Here is a 22,063-nt window from a genome sequence, read left to right on the forward strand (position 1 = left end):
ATTTTTTTGTGTGGAAGAAAACATAAAAAACAATTAAATTAATTCATCATATGTGAGAAAGTCATTTGTTCTATCAACACAAAGATTAGCTTCGAGTCCCTGAGGTGCGTCAACAAACACATGTAGATCTTCTATCCTCTCAGAATGCATCTTAATAATGCGATTGACCACTTAATTTTTCTCTCTAGGAACATGTCTGGTATTCCACTAATCCATAGTCTGTAATATTAGATAAATACTTCACACTAAAGCTGAGGTCGATTTGGTCAAGTGTATATTCTGAAAAGCATTGACCACCTCCAAACTGTCAGTATAGATCAAAATCTTGTTGTACCCCATCTTTAAAAAAACATCGGACCATCCAAAATGTCCCAAAAATCGCCATAAAAAACTGAGTTATGTTAATGGTTACTGAAATTAACTTCGTAAAAAGTAATGGTAAAATGTTAAATTTTAGGTTATTTTAGTTAATAAAAACACTATTTTGTCAAGATATTAGGTTGATTTTAAAATTGACTGTTTAATATATAAAATGGAAAACGTTTAAAAGAAAGCATATGAAAAAGAGTTATTGCATGTATTTTTCATTTTGAGTTGTGCTTGTAGTTTTAAATTTAAAATTGTAAGTTACACCATAGTAAATAGATAACAAGTAGAATTAAGTTAAATTAAATTATGTTATTGGTTAACAATAATAAGATTTTGAATGTAAGAATAATTTCATTATATGTTTTGATAATATTTATTCTAATTTTTGAGACATTGCTCAGGTCTACCCATAGTCTCTTTTAACCCATAAATAGGAGGATAATGTGTTTTTGTGTGCTCGAACCCACGTTATCCTACATTAATTAACAATAATACCCATCGAACAAATTAAACATATTTTTGAATTTTAAAAATTCACCGAAAATTAGGGTTAGAAAATTATGATTAATTTTGAAAGAAATAGTGAGAGGAATATCAAAAAGCTTGGGGTTAGAAGAGAAATACATTGAGAAGGCCTCAAATCTGGAAAATTGCCTGCAGATTATGATAGCAAACTTATTGTATCCACCATGTCCATAACCAGAACTCGCCATGGGGTTGCCCGCTCACAGCCTCCTCATCCAAAACGACACCGTGGGGCTACAAGTGCTACACAAAGACAAATGGGTCAATATCCACCCCATCCCCAATTCATTTCTAGCCAACAATGGGGACCATATTGAGGTACAACTCCCAAATTCTGCTTTTTTATCCTCAACTTTTGGATTTAGTCACACCACTTTAACTTCATTTAATTTCATCTTTCTATTTTTATAAAATAATTAGTTTAACACCATCAACTATTTCGTTTAAACGTTGATGTGAGGATTTCCCACATCATCATGTTAATATAGATTTAGTATAGTAGAAGGGCTAAATCCATAAACTGACCTTTCATTCTATAATTGGTTTTCAATTTTTTCCAAAATTGATCGTTATTTCTCCTAATTGATCTGACATGATTTTAAATTTATGCAAGATTTTGGGCAACGGCAAGTATAGAAGTTTTCTCCATCGAGCTGTACGTAAGGATATCAATAGCACTGGCACATGGACCGGTCGCAGACACCGCCGTGAGTCCGGCTCCAATGTTGCTGGAAGATGGTCAGAACCCATTGGCATACCAAGCAATAAAATATAAAGAATACGTAGAGCTTTAACAAAGCAACAAGCTTGATAGGAAATCTTGCTTGGAACATATACGAAATAGAGGGATTTAATTTTTAGTGTAAATCTTTCTAAATTTAGGTTAATTTCGAGTTTGAATTATTTTATGTTTGAGTCATAAATATCTTTAGTTTGTTTCTTTTTAAAGTGTTTGTATTCATTTTATTTAAAATTATATATTCTTATATTAAATTAAATAAATTTATTTTAAACATTAAATGAATTTATTCCCAAATAATTACAAATTTGTACGTCTACAATAACCGAGCAAATAATATATTTCTAATAGTTTAGTTATTAAATATAAATATTAAAATTATAAAACTAAAACAATAATAACCAAATTATTAACAAACTTTAAACGAAATTAAATGAATTGAACATATTTGAATGGAATGGAATTGAGATGGTTAGCATTGATGAGGTGGATGATCCAATTTGAGAAACATAATACGACAAGTAAAGTACTGAAATGGACAATTTGCTGTTATGGCAGCCACCCACAAACATCCATTATTAACAACACATCAACACACCATGCATTTCCACTTCACCCTCGCCCACAAAGAACCCTGTCTCAGCCTCTCTCCGTCCCCTTCATCAGTCTCCCCATGGCCACCACTGCTCCGACCGGTTCTCCACCGTCACAACCATCTCTTACTCACCCACCACCACCACGGAAGCTAACAACCGTTAAAGCACTATCCGAATCGCCCGGACTTTCTTCCATCCCTTCCATTTACACCTTCCCAAAACAACCCTACCACGAACCAGTTTCAGACACGAAAGAACCAATCCCCACCATCGATTTCTCCCTCCTCGCCTCTAGTCATCCCGATGAACGGTCTGAAACCATCCGAGAACTCGGAAAAGCCTGCCGGGACTGGGGCTTCTTCATGGTATATATATGTTTCTTCTTCCATCGATGTTAGTTTTATTGATCATTTTTTTTTTGGGTTTTTGATTTGGGGATATTCTCAGGTGACCAACCATGGGGTGCCAGAGAGGATGATGAAGGCAATCATCGAGGCTTGCCGGGAATTTTTCGAGCTACCGGAGGAAGAGAAGCGAGGAATTAGTGGGAAACATGTGTTGGATCCGATTAGATTCGGAACCAGTTTCAATGAATCAGTGGATGAAATTTTATGTTGGAGAGATTACGTGAAGATATTTCAGCACCCTGAGTTTCACTCACCCAACAAGCCTCCTTCCTTCACGTTTGTTGTTGTTCAAATTTATCTTCCGTCATGCATTAAGAAAGTGTATTCACAAACTTTTTTCTCAAGCTCTCAAAAATCCCGTTAACGGTAAACTAGAAAACTTGAACTGAAATTGAACCGCTATTAGTTGTGAACTTTCTTTTACTATTGTTAGTTACACTAATTTAGTTGAATACTTAAGATTGTTAAAAGAATTCATTTCATCACTTCTCAACAACTTTTTAAAAATAGAGGGATAAATTGTATCAAACTGAAGTGTAGAAAATATATTTTAGCATAGTAGTGGGCCTAAAACCAGAAGTAGACCCATTCAAAATATTGCACCCATTCTCTTTTGGAGTTGGGTGTAACTAGAGTTCATCATGTTCGAGCCGTAATAAAATTTTAGGTCTATTTTGTCGGTCCAGGTCCAACTCTACCTAAAGAGTAGGTCTAAAATTTTGTCTAAGTCCAGTTCGAATAAAAAAAAGCTAAAATCCGAACTCGATTTGACTTGTATTAAATTTTTTATATTATTTTTATATAAAAATAAATTTAAAAAATATAATACATCATGCACTAAAAACATTAAAATAAACATATCTCAACAAATTAAAATTTTTTTTTATACTTAAATAACATTAAAATAAGTACAATTTAACAAGTAAATGCCTCTAAAATAATAGCAAAATTAACAATAAAACAATAGTTGTATGTATCCAAACAATAACAACAAAATAATAGCAATAGAATAGTAAAATGATAGCAAAACAGTGAAAAGGCAACAATGATTTTTTTTAACTAATTTTTTTTCAACTTCAAGTTAGGCCGGTATGGGTCAAGGCCAAAAAAATTTACTCAATGCCTAACTTGTTTTCTAAATTAACTTTATTTTTTATTATTTAAGCCCATTTTTTAAGCTTATATATTTTTATCCAAACCACCTTATGCGGTATGTTTTCATGGGTTTGGAGGGTAAAATCCTAATACATTAAAAAAGAAATAGAATCAAGCTAACATAATATTTGACATTCGTTGGGACCTCTCCAATTCGGTAAGAGTGTCGGGTAAGTGGATGTATCCTATATCAATATATTCGAATATTTTTGAAAAACAACTCTTTTATAAAGTTAAAACTACATTATCTTATTCTCATTTTCGAATATGCGTACGTAACATAGATTACAACAGCATTTGCCTAAATTTTTCAGAGAAATTGCATTGGAATACAGCAAAAGAGTCCGGCTAGTAGCCAGAGAAATAATAAGAGGAATATCTGAAAGTCTGGGGCTAGAAAAGGACTACATTGATGAAACCCTAAACCTTGAGAATGGCCTGCAACTGATTGCAGCGAACTTGTATCCGCCATGTCCACGGCCGGAGCTGGCAATGGGGTTGCCTCCACATTCGGACCATGGTCTTTTGACCCTCTTAATCCAAAACCAAATAGGGGGACTTCAAGTACAACACAAAGGCAAATGGGTGAATATAGACCCTATCCCCAATTCATTTCTTGCCAACATTGGCGACCATATTGAGGTACAACTCCAAATTCCCTCGCACTTTTTATTCCCATCTTGTTCTGTTTTGGTTGATAGTATTCACATTTACCTCATATATGGTAGCCATATCATGCATAGTTTATCCAAGCTTAATTTGACACGGTTTATTTTTCTGCAAGATATTGAGCAACGGAAAGTACAAAAGTGTCCTCCATCGAGCTGTGGTGAACAACAGAGATGTAAGGATATCCATAGCAGTGCCCCACGGACCAGCATTGGATGCCATTGTTAGCCCAGCTTCAAAGTTGGTGGAAGATGTGGGGAATCCACCAGCATATGGAGCTATGAAATATAAGGAATATTTGGAGCTTCAACAAGGTACCATGCTCAATGGGAAATCTAGCTTGGAACGTATACGAAAGGGAGTTTGAGTTGATTTAATTTAAGTGGTTGACTTCATTTTATGAGGAACCAGCCGCAAAAACTGTATTTCATTTCACCACTTCTAGACTCCAATATCCATAGGAAGATCCAAGGCCTACGTAATATTCACCAAGTTTCCTCCTTTTCAACCATTTATGATCTGCTCCAAGGCCTACGTAATCCCTAACACTATTCTTTCTATTCCTCACTCATAACTAGCTATTAAGATTGTCGAAACCCTTTTTAATTTTGAAAAAAATGGGGATCGACTTTTAAAATGAAAACGGGAGTCGCTACCGATCTTTTATTGAGGTGTGATCGGATCACTTTGAAAATAATTTTGGGTCTGCGAATTTTGAAAAAACAGGTTCGGGAGTCGGTTACGCACGAGGAAGGGTTAACACCCTCGTGACGCCCAAAATTGGTACCGAATTGATTATTTAATGTCTTAATGTCAAAATTTTGAAAAGATTTTAAAATACGATCCTTTTAACTTGAATAAATTGAATAATAAAACACTCTTATTTCAAAGAAATAAAATGTCACACATAGTGAGTTAGGGCGCAACATTTTTAATCTTCAAAATTAAGTTTATCTTTTAACTTAAAAAACCCATGCATTTGAGAAGGATATTTGATTATTCGGGTCAAATGAGAAAATCAAAACCTAATAAGTTAGGGTTCAATTTCACAAAATTCCTAAATATCGAATATTACCTTTATTCTCATTTGTTAGAAAAATTCTTATCTCGAGAAAACGACACGTCACATCCAATGCGTTAGGACACAACGTGTCGAATTCCCGAGAATGGGCTTTTTATTTGTGTGTTAATTAAAAGGAATATTCGGTCTCTTAGATCCCGAGGAAGATTGGAATCCAGTGAGTTAGGACACAATTTTTTCGAGGATCACAAATCCCGAGTGCCGCGTTATTTTGAAAGCTTTTTGAATAAAAGTGTTTTTAATATTTAAATAAAATGTAATCCGATTGAATGGTAGTGCATAATTCAAAATAATAATTCGTAAATTACGATACACTAGTGGACGATAGATCATCAAATAATATAAACAAGCGATGGATAAATTCAAACAAGAATAGCAACCATAATCTCGATCATACAACATTCAAAAAGTAAATGAATTACTAATCAATTTTTCTTAAGATACACTAAAAGGAAATTTATAATAAATAAATCATATGCACAAGAATTTGTAAAATGAACAATATAGGTATATAAGCATGAAATATTATTCAAAATGGAGAAAAGAACAAACACTACATAAAATAATAGTACTTAGATGCATTTTAAGTAAATATTATAAGAAGAAAATCAAAATTTATAACGTAATATACATATTAATTTAAAAGAGTAATAGATATGGAGTGGAAAACTTAATAGAAATAATATATGAACACTTTTAAAAGAAAACTTAACATTAATAATTAATAAATCCATAATATATATATATATATATATATATATAATTTAATGACACTAATGTTATATAAAAAAATTAAAGAGAAAAGATAAAAGATTATATATATATATATATATAAACATATCCGATTTACATAAAAATATATATAATCATGTCAAATTTAAATAATAATACATGATAACTTTGAACAACGTTAATGATAAATTTGAAGTAATAATATATTACAAATCGAATGATATTGATGATAAATTCACAAAAAGATTAAGTTTAAACCAAAAATGCTAGATTTAAAATTAAACATGTGTATATATATATTTAAAACAGAATAATAAATTTTAAACAAAATAAAAATCAAGTGCATTAAATTAAACAAGTATGGATTAAATTAAAATAAAAATGGAATTGAAAGGAATAAATGAAAATAAAATAAAGCAAAGGAGGCCAAATGTAGCACGCGGATGACTTGGGGGACTAAATGGGAAATAATCTCGTCCTTCCAAAACGCGGCGTACAACCTGGGCCAAAATGAAGCAAAAGCAAAATCAAACGCGAAATTCATAAATAAAGAAAAAAAACTGATATGAAAACGCCACGAAGGAAGGAGGACCAAATGCGAAAATATCCCTGCAAAGGCACAACACGCGGATCTCAGCCGCTTCTGGGTCGGGTCATTGGGTAAGCAAATACGACGCCGTTTTGGGGCCACTGATTCAGGCCCCAAAAAGCGCCGTTTAAACACTCTCTAAGAACCAACTTTGAAATCCCTAAAACCATTTCGGCCGATTGATAAAATCCTAAAATTGGCAGCCTCCCAAAACACTTTCAGCAGTTTTTTTAAAAAAAACTAAACCCTTCCTCTGCCGTTTCCTCTTCCCCTCTGCCCCTTCGACTCTGTTTTGCTCAGAGGGAGGGCTTCATCGGCGCCGACAACGAGGTAAAATCCCCCCTTTTCGTTCTTTATTTTATATATATACTTATATATGTGAATTAACAAAACACAATAAAGAAAAGCAATCGGAAACCGAATGAAAAAAGAAACCTTTTTTGTATTGATTTTGTTTTTGATACAATCTCTCTGTATTCTCCCTTTTTTTTGTATTCAATCTCCGTGTAAAAAAGGGGAAGAAGAACCTTACAGATTTTTGTTGGCTCTTTTTATAGATGAATAGAAATAAAAATAGATCCAAACGAAATACAATGCTTTTTTTCTCTTTTCTTTGTCTCTGCTGCCTTTGTTTGTTTGCGCGCAGGTACGATCGTACGGGGGCCAGCTGGGGTGCACGGAGGCGTACGTGGCAGTGTACGTGCTTGACTGAGAAACCCTAGGGTTTTTGGAAGCTGTTTAGGGCTATCAGGGTTTGGGCTTATTGGGCCTGGTGTAATTGGGTTTAGTGGGTATTTGGGCCTGTTGTAAATTGGACATGTTAATTGGACTTAATTTTGGTTTTATATTTTTTGTTTATTTATTTCTGATTTGGGCCGGGCAAATTTGGGCCATTACAAAGATAAAAGAAAACTTTTGTTTCGCACCATCTTTCTCTTATGTTAGTTTATTGACAAAAAAGAAATTAATTATGATACAACATTTTAGCTTACTAATTTTTAATTTGTAACTAGTTAAACATTATTCGAACTTTCTCAATAGCTTATTGACAATTTTTATAAGAGTGGGTGCTCTAGATCAATTGTGAGATTAATTTTGGTGAGATTAAAATAACAATGATAATGAGATTAGTTACAGTATAAAAATCTATCTTGTAATATGTGAATTCAAATGTAATAATAACCATGATATTGAAATAAAAATGACTATTAAAGATATTCAAATGTAATAATAACTATGATATTAATCAATTTAAACTCGATTCAATCTAATTTGATTATAAAAGTCAACAATTTAAACAAAAATGATTCAAACTTGAAATAATCGGAACCTTAAATGACTTGAATAAATAACTCTAAATGATTTGAATCTAAGATAACCTACTTAAAACTTAATTACCAAGACCGAATGACCAAAAGACGAAATTGGCTTTAACATGAAATGATGTGAAAATTTTAAAATTGAATTCATCTTTTCCATATCAATCCAATCTAAATCTAACTCAACTCATTCAATTTACAAGTATAGTTGAGGGTGTATACATAGTTTCTTTATATAATCAATTCAATAATAGTGATAATATTGTTGAAAAAATATTTATGAATCCCCAAAAAATTAATTTTATAAACTGTAAAAGGGTATAGAGAATACTGTAATTCTAATTCTCTCTCTCTCTCTCTCTCTCTATATATATATAATCAACTTTGAAAGTTATCGTCTCATGCCAATCGTGCTTGGGAAACTTTGCTAACTTAGAGGTTAGTCGAATAATACTATTTGACATATTCTTAATTTAATTAAGAGGTGACTTCATTACATGAGGTAGCTTCCATGCCAACCACAACTCATGCATTTCACCTATTTTAAACTCCAAAATCCCATGAGAAGATGACCTACCAATACCTTCAATATTGACCAATTTTCTCCATTCCAAACATACATGATCAAATATTACCAACTCCAATGGCCTATTCCCACCGCTCTAAGGCCTTTATAAACCCCAACACCATGCTTTCTCTTCCTCACTCAAAATCTTTCTTTCATCACTTATAATTAGTTTCAAAATCTCGGACAAAATGGGTTGTTTCAATTGCTTTGCTTTGGGATTCTTCGTGGCTCGTAAACTTGCAAGCATTGATGTCGGGGTTGCAGCTCGTCACCTTCAAAGAATCGCCTCCAATGCCAACATTGCCTACAACCACACTCCCACCATTCCCATCTATCCCTAATCTCCCACACCATCCATACCATCTTTCCCAAGGCACAGGCGCTTCCTCCACTTCCTACCATGCCTGCTTTGCCCACATTGCCTAGTGTACCAAGGGCCACATTGCCCCCTCTACCAAGCATGCCTTCAATTCCCACAATCCCAACTACAATTCCCTCTATTCCATTCTTCTCTCCACCACCTTCTCCTTCTAGTCCTTAAAAATCCCTTTCGCTAGGTGATGGGTGGCTATTCCAACCCAGAGTCTTATTTTTTGGTCCACCACTTATATTGCTTTGTATAAATGGGAGTTTCCCCAATTCCCATGATTTTCTGTACTTTGATAGTTATTTTGCTTATTATTGGATTATATACTTACTTTTTATATATATAATGTTTTCATTAACTAATTAACACTACACTAAAACAGGCTTTTAGCGGCATTTTTAGTGGCGTTTAGACAAAAAACACCGCTAAAAATCGAGCATTAGCGGCGCTCAACATAAAACGCCGCCAAAGATCGAGATGAGGAAAAAACGCCGCAAAAAACCTAAGCCCAACGACACCGTTTTCTGACCTTTTGGGGCTTTAGTGGCGTTTTCTCAAAAGTGCCGCTAATGCTCTAGCTTTTAGCGGCGTTTTTAATAAAGCGTCGCTAATGCACAGAGCTTTAGCGGCGTTTTTAGGAATGCGCCGCTAATGCTCAGACCTTTAGTGGTGTTTTTGAAAAAGCGCCGCTAATGCTCAGACCTTTAGCGGAGTTTTCGAAAAAGCGCCGCTAATGCTCAGGGCTTTAGCGGCGCTTTTCAAAAAGCGCCGCAAAAACATTTTACATGTCTATTTACTATTTAATTTGTTTATTTATATTAATTAAAATTCAATTTATTTTTAATTAAATATTTTTAAAAATGGATCAATTTAAAATAATAACACGTAGAAATAATTTGAAATAAAAACATAAAAATATTTGTTAAAAATGGAAAAATTAAAATACTATTATTTAAAATAATTTTAAAATTTTTGGGTACATGACTGATTGGTTTTAATTTATATATTAAATAATTTCATATATAATTGTAAAAGATACGATAGTATTAATTTTAAAATATTTAATTAATTATCATTATAGTTTAGGGTTTAATATATATGGTTTAAGGTATATGGTTAATTTAGGATTTAAGGCCGGTTTAGGAGTTACAATTTTAAGGTTTATAGATTATGGAATTAGGGACTATGGATTAGGAATTTTGGTTTAAGGGTTGTGATTTAGGGGTGAAGGGTTAAGGGTTAGAGATTAAGAGTTAGGGATTTAAGGTTTATGGATTCGGTGTCAGGTTAGGGTTTAAGGTTTAGATTAATTAGTGTGTTTTAATTTATATTAAATAAGGTTTAAAGGTTAGGGGTTAGGGATTTGGGTTAGGGTTAGAGTTTAGGATTTAGATTAATTAGTGTTTTTTAATTTATATATTAAATAAGGTTTAGGGCTTAATAGTCAGGGGTTAGGGGTTAGAAGTTAAAAGTTAGTGATTTAGGGTTTAGAGATTTAGGGTTGGGTTAGAGTTTAAGGTTTAGATTAATTAGTATTTTTTAATTTATATATTAATTAAGTTCTTATATAATTGTAAAAGAGGGGTTAGGGGTTAAGGGTTAGAGGTTAGGGATTAGGGGTTACGAGTTTATGTTTTATGATTTAGGGGTTAGGAGACATGGGTTTAGGGTTTAGATTAATTGGTATTTTTTAATTTATATATTAAATAATTTCTTATATAATTGTAAAAGAGATAATATTAATTTTAATATATTAAAATTATTATTATAGTTTAAATTATTTAAGAGATAATAGATCAATTTTATATATATTAAATGGTTTAGGATTTAAGGTTTACTTTAGATTTGTTTTATTATAGACCAATTTTATTATAGTTTAAATTATTAAATAGTTTAAATTATTAAAATATACTATATTTATTTTGAGAGTACTTGATTTTTTTAATAAAAATCCAGTTTATAAAAAATAGTTATAAAAAATATTTTATAAAATCACATAACTAATAATTTTTAGCAAATAAAATAAAAAATTTTTAACAGAGCAAAACGACGTCGTATTGATCAAGATAAAATAAATTTTTTTGTGGCGTTTTTATAAAAAATGGCGCAAAAAAAACATTTTACTTCAAAAAAAATGGCGCCTGTTTATCCCTAAATTCCCCCCTGAAGCCCCTAATTTTCCCCCTAAAAATAATCACCTCAGCACACTATTACTCCCTCAGCTCTGCGCGAAATCCTAAAGCAATGCCTCCCAAAGTAGCTAAATCCCTAGAAACAACGAACTCGCCTTCAACCTTCTTCTTCAAACCAGGTCCCCCTCTCTCTCTTGCTCTCTCTTTGCTTTTTTGCCTGATTTTTTTTTGTTTTTTTCTTAGATGAGTCCCTGGATGGTTGGAGTCTTATTGTTTCAACAAGGCAAGTGGGTGTTCCAGATCCATCATTGAAGCTGGAAATACATATTTCCAGGATTTTAGGCAGTTTTTCTTGGTTGTTTTATGGGCTTAAATCGAAGTCGTTTAAGATCTTCTGCTCCGTTTCACTCCAAGCCTTTGTTTCGTAGACATCTTCAATCCATGAAGTAAGTTCCTTTTTCCAAATCTCTGTCCTTTTTCTGTTTTCCTGATTTTTGAGGCACTTATTGTTTGATTATTTGTTGATTATGGGATCTGGGTACTCGGATATCTATAGCAAAGTCAATTTAAGCTGCCTGTTATTTGATTAGGTTGTTGGTTATGCTAGCTTGAGTTGTGAATCTGGTGAACAAAGAACTTGCATAAAATCTCTTTAGTTTCTTTCTTTTTAAAAATCATTAACTATAACTTTACTAGTAAGAAATGAGAAATATCAAACCCACCACTTCTCAATATCCGAGCATTTAACTTTACTAGAATACCTTGTGCTCTTGGCAACATTTGGCTGCCCCTACATTTCTTAAAATTTTTCTAATTCAAATTCATATTTACTGTTTTTGAACAAAATTAATAATAATTTTGTTTTGTCATTTCTTCTAATATTAATAACTAGCTACTTATACTATATTAGAGAATCAAATATTCACCGAGTCAATGGAGTATATAATTTAAATAAATTATCCTTGAGATAGTACCGAACCAGTTTTCCTCTTTGAAATTGCTTTAACTAGTGAAATGCTTCGGTAGTTTGCTATCTTTGTGGTGGAAATTGTTGATGTCTATTTTGGACTTTGGAGCTATAATTTCATTTTTTTATATGCAATTTTATTTTTATTTTCTTTTATACAGGATGAGAACCGGTATAGTTTAAGCAATCTCATTAATGTCTTGTTTTATTCTTCTTGAAATTCGAAGAATCAGTTATTTAAGTGTTTTCATTCAGTTTACATGTTTACCTCTGTTTCTCTGAGTTTCATATTTAACTAATCCATCTTAATTGGTGGTAAATTCATGTTTTAGGCACTAATCAATTTTAACCAAATTATCTAACTGTAATTTGTACTGCTTGCAGACTTTCAGCAGCATGATCCCAAAATTGTCAAGCAAATTAGCCAAATGCGGGTGAATCACCTTGGACTAAATTTGACCAAAGATGATCTGCAAAACGTGGTTGATTTAATGGAGCCATATGGTCAGATAAGCAATGGAATAGAATATCTAAATCCTCCCCTTGATGTCAGTAACTAACTTGCTTGTCATTTTAAATATGCAAGTCAATTGCTATTAATAATTTTCTGTTGGATTCTTTTTGGACTAAAAAATAATTTCTGGGGATAGTCTAAGAATCTTAAATTTTATAGAAAGCCAATAAAGTGCTTGCTGGACGAAATGTGGTGATTAATTGAATTGCAAGGTCATACATGCTGTTAATTTTTTAAGAGCTGATAAATGAGTATGACATAGTGCTCATAAATGTTCTAAGGATGTCTTTAGATGAATGAAATTGTTTGATAGTTTGAAGTTATAAATCTTTGTATTGATTTTCTCAACAATCTGAAGCCTGTTATACTTAGCAAATTTTTCTATGAGAATGGGTGTTTAACAGTTGTGATTTGGCTTGAAATATATGCGGTTGAGATGGTTGATATATTATCAAGCATGCAATATATATCACTGTCGTGACAAGTTTTTATAGGATATATTTGAAATGGGTGCAATTTATATCCTTGTTACAGGAAATATATATTTAGTGTATTGTATTGTTTTATTTATTTACATTTTTTCTTTTTCTTTCAAACTCTAAATTATTTATTATTCATATTAGTATTATTATCATTATTATTATATTTCTACTTATATTTATTTATTTAAATTTTAAATATATTTGTCTTATTATATATTGATATTATTATTTGCTTATTTATATCTTTTTATTTCAAACTTTGTTATATATATATACATAGATTTTTTTATTTTTATAATTTTATTTATTTTCGTTATTGTTTGTCTTATTTGATATTTATTTATTTATTTATGTGTTCATTATTATTTTGAAAATGTTTTAGTCCTATTTGTTTATTTACTTATTATTTCATGTATAATTGATTTGTCCTTTTATTTATCTTATTTTTGTTGTTGTTGCTCGTATTATTTATGCTTACATCATCGTATTCATTTTTATTTTGTTACGCATATTAACACCGTGTTTCATTTCTACTATTTCGCGTTAGATTAATTTTATTCAATGCATAAATTATGATTTTGAATAAGCAAAATCTCGTGTTTAGATTCGAGAAGGTCGTACCTAACTTATGGGTTTTCGATTTTCACAATAAATCTAAATACGAATCTTTTCAAACTTAAGTTTTAAACGATCTTTGGAATTAACAAAAGATCGTGTCCTAACTTTAGGAATTTTGGTTTAAGGGTTGTGATTTAGGGGTGAAGGGTTAAGGGTTAGAGATTAAGAGTTAGGGATTTAAGGTTTATGGATTCGGTGTCAGGTTAGGGTTTAAGGTTTAGATTAATTAGTGTGTTTTAATTTATATTAAATAAGGTTTAAAGGTTAGGGGTTAGGGATTTGGGTTAGGGTTAGAGTTTAGGATTTAGATTAATTAGTGTTTTTTAATTTATATATTAAATAAGGTTTAGGGCTTAATAGTCAGGGGTTAGGGGTTAGAAGTTAAAAGTTAGTGATTTAGGGTTTAGAGATTTAGGGTTGGGTTAGAGTTTAAGGTTTAGATTAATTAGTATTTTTTAATTTATATATTAATTAAGTTCTTATATAATTGTAAAAGAGGGGTTAGGGTTAAGGGTTAGAGGTTAGGGATTAGGGTTACGAGTTTATGTTTTATGATTTAGGGTTAGGAGACATGGGTTTAGGGTTTAGATTAATTGGTATTTTTAATTTATATATTAAATAATTTCTTATATAATTGTAAAGAGATAATATTAATTTTAATATATTAAAATTATTATTATAGTTTAAATTATTTAAGAGATAATAGATCAATTTTATATATATTAAATGGTTTAGGATTTAAGGTTTACTTTAGATTTGTTTTATTATAGACCAATTTTATTATAGTTTAAATTATTAAATAGTTTAAATTATTAAAATATACTATATTTATTTTGAGAGTACTTGATTTTTTAATAAAAATCCAGTTTATAAAAAATAGTTATAAAAATATTTTATAAAATCACATAACTAATAATTTTAGCAAATAAAATAAAAATTTTTAACAGAGCAAAACGACGTCGTATTGATCAAGATAAAATAAATTTTTTTGTGCGTGCTTTTATAAAAATGGCGCAAAAAAAACATTTTACTTCAAAAAAAATGGCGCCTGTTTATCCCTAAATTCCCCCCTGAAGCCCCTAATTTTCCCCTTAAAAATAATCACCTCAGCACACTATTACTCCCTCAGCTCTGCGCGAAATCCTAAAGCAATGCCTCCCAAAGTAGCTAAATCCCTAGAAACAACGAACTCGCCTTCAACCTTCTTCTTCAAACCAGGTCCCCCTCTCTCTTGCTCTCTCTTGCTTTTTTGCCTGATTTTTTTGTTTTTTCTTAGATGAGTCCCTGGATGGTTGGAGTCTTATTGTTTCAACAAGGCAAGTGGGTGTTCCAGATCCATCATTGAAGCTGGAAATACATATTTCCAGGATTTTAGGCAGTTTTTCTTGGTTGTTTTATGGGCTTAAATCGAAGTCGTTTAAGATCTTCTGCTCCGTTTCACTCCAAGCCTTTGTTTCGTAGACATCTTCAATCCATGAAGTAAGTTCCTTTTTCCAAATCTCTGTCCTTTTTCTGTTTTCCTGATTTTTGAGGCACTTATTGTTTGATTATTTGTTGATTATGGGATCTGGGTACTCGGATATCTATAGCAAAGTCAATTTAAGCTGCCTGTTATTTGATTAGGTTGTTGGTTATGCTAGCTTGAGTTGTGAATCTGGTGAACAAAGAACTTGCATAAAATCTCTTTAGTTTCTTTCTTTTAAAAATCATTAACTATAACTTTACTAGTAAGAAATGAGAAATATCAAACCCACCACTTCTCAATATCCGAGCATTTAACTTTACTAGAATACCTTGTGCTCTTGGCAACATTTGGCTGCCCCTACATTTCTTAAAATTTTTTCTAATTCAAATTCATATTTACTGTTTTTTGAACAAAAATTAATAATAATTTTGTTTTGTCATTTCTTCTAATATTAATAACTAGCTACTTATACTATATTAGAGAATCAAATATTCACCGAGTCAATGGAGTATATAATTTAAATAAATTATCCTTGAGATAGTACCGAACCAGTTTTCCTCTTTGAAATTGCTTTAACTAGTGAAATGCTTCGGTAGTTTGCTATCTTTGTGGTGGAAATTGTTGATGTCTATTTTGGACTTTGGAGCTATAATTTCATTTTTTTTATATGCAATTTTATTTTTATTTTTCTTTTATACAGGATGAGAACCGGTATAGTTTAAGCAATCTCATTAATGTCTTGTTTTATTCTTCTTGAAATTCGAAGAATCAGTTATTTAAGTGTTTTCATTCAGTTTACATGTTTACCTCTGTTTCTCTGAGTTTCATATTTAACTAATCCATCTTAATTGGTGGTAAATTCATGTTTTAGGCACTAATCAATTTTAACCAAATTATCTAACTGTAATTTGTACTGCTTGCAGACTTTCAGCAGCATGATCCCAAAATTGTCAAGCAAATTAGCCAAATGCGGGTGAATCACCTTGGACTAAATTTGACCAAAGATGATCTGCAAAACGTGGTTGATTTAATGGAGCCATATGGTCAGATAAGCAATGGAATAGAATATCTAAATCCTCCCCTTGATGTCAGTAACTAACTTGCTTGTCATTTTAAATATGCAAGTCAATTGCTATTAATAATTTTCTGTTGGATTCTTTTTGGACTAAAAAATAATTTCTGGGGATAGTCTAAGAATCTTAAATTTTATAGAAAGCCAATAAAGTGCTTGCTGGACGAAATGTGGTGATTAATTGAATTGCAAGGTCATACATGCTGTTAATTTTTTAAGAGCTGATAAATGAGTATGACATAGTGCTCATAAATGTTCTAAGGATGTCTTTAGATGAATGAAATTGTTTGATAGTTTGAAGTTATAAATCTTTGTATTGATTTTTCTCAACAATCTGAAGCCTGTTATACTTAGCAAATTTTTCTATGAGAATGGGTGTTTAACAGTTGTGATTTGGCTTGAAATATATGCGGTTGAGATGGTTGATATATTATCAAGCATGCAATATATATCACTGTCGTGACAAGTTTTTATAGGATATATTTGAAATGGGTACGAATTTATATCCTTGTTACAGGGAAATATATATTTAGTGTATTGTATTGTTTTATTTATTTACATTTTTTCTTTTTCTTTCAAACTCTAAATTATTTATTATTCATATTAGTATTATTATCATTATTATTATATTTCTACTTATATTTATTTATTTAAATTTTAAATATATTTGTCTTATTATATATTGATATTATTATTTGCTTATTTATATCTTTTTTATTTCAAACTTTGTTATATATATATACATAGATTTTTTTATTTTATAATTTTATTTATTTTCGTTATTGTTTGTCTTATTTGATATTTATTTATTTATTTATGTGTTCATTATTATTTTGAAAAATGTTTTAGTCCTATTTGTTTATTTACTTATTATTTCATGTATAATTGATTTGTCCTTTTTATTTATCTTATTTTTTGTTGTTGTTGCTCGTATTATTTATGCTTACATCATCGTATTCATTTTTATTTTGTTACGCATATTAACACCGTGTTTCATTTCTACTATTTCGCGTTAGATTAATTTTATTCAATGCATAAATTATGATTTTTGAATAAGCAAAATCTCGTGTTTAGATTCGAGAAGGTCGTACCCTAACTTATGGGTTTTCGATTTTCACAATAAATCTAAATACACGAATCTTTTCAAACTTAAGTTTTTAAACGATCTTTGGAATTAACAAAAGATCGTGTCCTAACTTACGGGGCATGATCCCTTTTCTAAATCCGAGATAGTTAAATATTTTTTAAATAAGTAATTTTTTGGCATTTATTCGCGCAGCGGGAATTCAAGACATTGTGTCCTAACTTACGGGATATAATTCTCTTTCTCGATTAACGTGAAATATGCCATTTTCTCAAAAATTTTCAACATTTCAATAAATTATTGTATTTTAAATCTCTTCAAAATTTTCAATTTTCGACACTAAAGACACTAAATAATCAACTAGGTACTAATTTTGGGTGTTACGAGGGTGCTAACCATTCCTCGTACGTAACCGACTCTCGAACCCGCCTTTCTGAATTTCGTGGACCAAAATCGTTGTTTTAATAAAATCAAATTGTTTATTAAAAGCAACCACTTTTCAAGGTGACCAGATCACACCTCATCAAAAAAGATTGGTGGCGACTCCCGTGTTTGTTTTCATTTTCAAAATTAAAGTCGACCCCGTTTTCACAAAAAAAATAGTTTCGATGCATACTTTTATCGAAGATCTAATTCCGTAAGTATAAATAGGTTTATATAAATATTTTCTTAAATCAAATTGATGATCGAACCGATTAGACCACCATTTCAGTCAATCTGACCGATTCAACCGGTCCAATTAAAAATTGATTAAAAATTAAAAATAAAATTTTTTAAACTCCGATTCGATCAATTTTTTAACTAGTTCAATTATTTCATACCCATTCCCAATCTAATCGGTTCAAAGTCGCTCTCTGGATTGATCTCTTGATCAATTCCCAATCCAATCGACCAGTCTAGTTCAAACAACACTGGTCTATACCAACATCTTACTTATCTGTTAATATATGATGAGCGTATATTAGTACATTTTGTTAGTGTTGGTGTAAAAGTATCTATAATGACAAATTAAATTTAATAAATGAGTAAAATTTTTGGAAGAAACAAGTTAACAATTTATTTTACTTTTGAGATATAAATTAAAAAATTAAATAAAATCAAGTATATATAAAAATTAAATTTGATCTCGAGACGAAAAAAACTCTCTAATAAGTGTGTTTCAAAGTTTTAATATATTATCTTATTTGTTGTTTCGAACTAATATTATTTTGGTTTAAGTGAGTTTTAAAAAACTCTCTAATAAGTGTGTTTCAAAGTTTTAACTTGTGTTTTCAATTACTACAACTTCAATTGGGAGTTCTAACTTTCAATTTTTTTTTTTTTGCAATGGTAAGTTTAACAAGAAGCTAAACATGCCAATTTTGACTTTGATCCTATTTGATTTCACCATAAAAGGTTAACAATTTTAACTTCTTCAACTTAAATTTCAATTGGTTTGAATTTAAAATAATTTTGAAATAATTTAATTTTAAATAATCTAAATTTAAAATGATTACACCTCGAAATAAATAGAACAAGTAACATAGAATAACCTAAACTTGAAGTAACCATAACTCAAAACAATCTAGACCTATAATGACTTAACTAAAAAATTAAACCTCTCACTGAAATGACTTAAAGCAAACCAAGCTTGAAATTGACCCAAACCCGAAACAACTTGAAAATTTTAAAATCTTAATTAACTTGATTTAAATTAACCTGATCCCAAACCAAATAAATATGCACAACTAAAAGGTGATCTAGAATGTCGGAAAAGTTAAATCATGTAATCATCTTTTAAAATGTTTGACATAGTTAAGTAAACGACCCTATGTCGGGCTACATAACAGGCAATTGGCTGAAACATTGGTAAGCTGGAGGATTAATTTGATCAGCTAACTTAAGGCGCTAACTTATTAATTTAATTAAGAGGTTAACTTATTACATGAGGTCGCTTCCATGCCAACCACAACAACTGCATTTCACCAGTTTTAAACTCCAATATCCATTAGAAGATGACCTACCAAATATCTTTAATATTGACCAAGCTTTCTCCTTTCTCAACCATGTATGATCAAATATCACCAACTCCAGTGGCCTATTCCCACTGCTCCAAGACCCTATATAAACCCCTTACACCATGCTTTCTCTTCCTCACTCAAAACTAGCTATTAAGATAAAAAGACTTTGTTTCATCTGCTTAACAGAAATGGCATCTTTCAATTGCTTTGCTTTGGCATTCTTCGTGGCTTTGTCGTTTTCAAGCATTGACGTTGGCCTAGCAGCTCGTCACCTTCAGCAACTGCCTCCGATGCCAACATTGCCTACAACCACACTCCCACCATTCCCATCTATCCCTAATCTCCCACAGCCATCCATACCATCTTTCCCAAGGCCCGGGGCACTTCCTCCACTTCCTACCATGCCTGGGTTGCCCACATTGCCAAGTGTACCCAGGGCCACACTGCCTCCTCTGCCAAGCATACCCTCAATCCCCACAATCCAACCTACAATTCCCTCTATTCCTTTCCTTTCTCCACCACCTTCTCCTTCTACCCCTTAAAAATCCCTTTTGGCTTATGGGACCCAGTCCAGAGTCGGGACATGCTACTACTGTTCTCATCTCATTCATGGTCGAAAGTGGTAGTTACAGACTCGAGTTTTTAATCAGCATATATAGTTACTTATTTGTTTACTTTCTCTCTCCGAAGATCGTACAAGATTTGAGCCGTCTTTGTATGTTGATTTTTGAGAACTATTGTTTGCTTATTTTCACCACATATAGGATTTGTTTGTATAAATGGGAGTTCCCATTATTTGGTGTATTTTGATACGTTATTCTGCTTATTTATAAACTTCACATTGTTAACACACGAATTTAGCAAATGAAGAAAATAATGATAAAATAAATTAATTATGATACAACACCACAAACCAATGAGATCAGAATTGAAAATGATTATTAAAAATATTAAATTGAAGTATATAACATATAATACATTAAATAACAAAATACAAATACAAGTTATATTTATTTTAAACTATAATTAAAAATTAAATTTATAAAATACACTATTATATTTAAGCTAAATTATATATTAAAATGTTATATTAAATAATAATTAAAATCATTATTACATTAAAATAATGATTAATTGAGATAAATATTAAATTTATACATGAACTTCGCTTCAATATGCAATTTGATACATGAACTTTTATTTGGTACAATTATATAGATAAAACTTGTATTGTCGCTAATATGTATATATGAAACTTAGATTTTGATTTAATTGTATACATTTAAATAATATTTATTTTCATATTGATTAATATAATTATTTACTTATGTAATATCCAACGTAAAATGGTGCTAATTCGATAATGTTGTTAGTGATTTTAGAAAATTAAACCAAATCAAAATTTCATGTATAAAATCGTACAAAATAAATCAAAATTTATGTATAGTTTTGATATTTATCTCTAATAAATTTGTGGAATAAAATAAAATTTTAATTAATAGACTAGGATTGAAAAATTAAAAACTCACCAATGAGCTTGTGTTTTAGTTGGGGTTCAATTTTGTCTAAAGATATCAATGGACCAAAGGAGCCCTTATAATTTGTTGTCTGTAAAATAATTATAACATAAGACATTATGTAAATTTTTCGCATGGAACAAGTTAAGGATTTATTTTGGTTTTGAGATTAAATAAAACCACGTGTGTATAAAAATCAAATTGGAGCTAAGGGCAGTGGAAAAAACCCAAATTCTATCATGTTGATGTTTCTAAATAATGTTTCTTTGTCGAGATTGAGGGCATTTTAAGATAAAATTCTCCAATAAGTGTGCTTATTAAAGTTTTAACCATTTTTATCCATCCTATCCAAAATCAACCCAACTCATTCTATTTATAAGTATACAAGGACGAATTTAGGGCTAACCAACCCAATTCAACTTTTGATAGAATTTGCTTTGGGTAATTTTGATAAGAAAAATAGGAAGATAATTATTTGAAATTTTAAATTATATATAACTTAGAAAAAGAATAACATATAGGGTGAAATACTTAAAATGCCAAATTTTAAAAATAAAACTATTGGATTAGGTCAGTTTTTGAAAAATTACGAACTAAGTTTAAATGATGAAAACTCTTCCAGCTAGAAGCGCTTTTCACAACGTTTACCCCCCAACAGCTTCCCCACCCCAACAGCTATTTAAATAGCCGTTGAACCCCCCTGAACTAATGACTATTTTTTTCCTATATAAACCCCTAATTCTTTTATTTTTTCAATTCAATCTCAACTCATCTCTCTCGCATTCTCAAATCTCTCTCAAATTTTCCTCAATTCCCTCTTAATTTCTCACTCATTTTTTATTCTTCTCTCAACTATTCTTTTTATTAAAATTGTATTAATGTTTTTTAAATTATTTTTCTATTACAAATTATTTCGTATTTTTCAAAATTAGTAACGGAAAAATCTCTAATTCGTTTGGATGACAAGCACATTTCGGTCGAATGGTAAAATTTTTTTATTTATATTAGTCTAATTTAATTTAAATATTTTCTTGTTATATTGAAATTTAATATTTTGTATGGTTTTTTATATATAGTCGGAAGATCGAATTTTGGA

General features: G+C 30.7%; 2 protein-coding genes and 1 long non-coding RNA gene across 4 annotated transcripts; all 3 read left to right on the forward strand.

Moving 5' to 3' along the window:
* Window positions 1–2,210: 2,210 nt before the first annotated feature.
* Window positions 2,211–4,864, forward strand: LOC128035976 (2-oxoglutarate-dependent dioxygenase 19-like). Its single transcript, XM_052626242.1, has 4 exons — window positions 2,211–2,594; window positions 2,677–2,912; window positions 4,106–4,433; window positions 4,576–4,864. Exons 1-4 carry the CDS (start codon window positions 2,307–2,309, stop codon window positions 4,825–4,827), a joined length of 1,104 nt encoding a protein of 367 aa, XP_052482202.1. The 5' UTR covers window positions 2,211–2,306; the 3' UTR covers window positions 4,828–4,864.
* A 6,372-nt stretch (window positions 4,865–11,236) lies between these two features.
* On the forward strand, window positions 11,237–16,699 carry LOC128035933 (uncharacterized). 2 transcript variants are annotated; one of them, XR_008192577.1, is made up of 2 exons: window positions 11,237–11,694; window positions 16,218–16,699. It is a non-coding gene; the product is annotated as an uncharacterized LOC128035933 (long non-coding RNA). The 2 variants fall into 2 exon arrangements; XR_008192576.1 differs by lacking the exon at window positions 16,218–16,699 and adding an exon at window positions 12,600–13,056.
* A 2,939-nt stretch (window positions 16,700–19,638) lies between these two features.
* LOC105781965 (proline-rich receptor-like protein kinase PERK2) lies at window positions 19,639–19,992 on the forward strand. Its single transcript, XM_012606477.2, has one exon. The coding sequence runs from the start codon at window positions 19,639–19,641 to the stop codon at window positions 19,990–19,992; it is 354 nt and encodes a 117-aa protein (XP_012461931.2).
* Window positions 19,993–22,063: the final 2,071 nt, after the last annotated feature.

The sequence above is a fragment of the Gossypium raimondii genome, chromosome 13, assembly GCF_025698545.1.
Source record: "Gossypium raimondii isolate GPD5lz chromosome 13, ASM2569854v1, whole genome shotgun sequence".
In the NCBI taxonomy this organism is placed as follows: domain Eukaryota; kingdom Viridiplantae; phylum Streptophyta; class Magnoliopsida; order Malvales; family Malvaceae; genus Gossypium; species Gossypium raimondii.

Excerpts from the sequence above, each read along its gene's own strand:
- LOC128035976 (XM_052626242.1), top strand. The coding sequence starts at position 2,307 with ATGGCCACCACTGCTCCGACCGGTTCTCCACCGTCACAACCATCTCTT. Across the intron at positions 2,595-2,676 it reads GGGACTGGGGCTTCTTCATG|GTGACCAACCATGGGGTGCC; the intron begins GTATATATATGT and ends GGATATTCTCAG. Across the intron at positions 2,913-4,105 it reads AACAAGCCTCCTTCCTTCAC|AGAAATTGCATTGGAATACA; the intron begins GTTTGTTGTTGT and ends TAAATTTTTCAG.
- LOC105781965 (XM_012606477.2), top strand. The coding sequence starts at position 19,639 with ATGGCATCTTTCAATTGCTTTGCTTTGGCATTCTTCGTGGCTTTGTCG.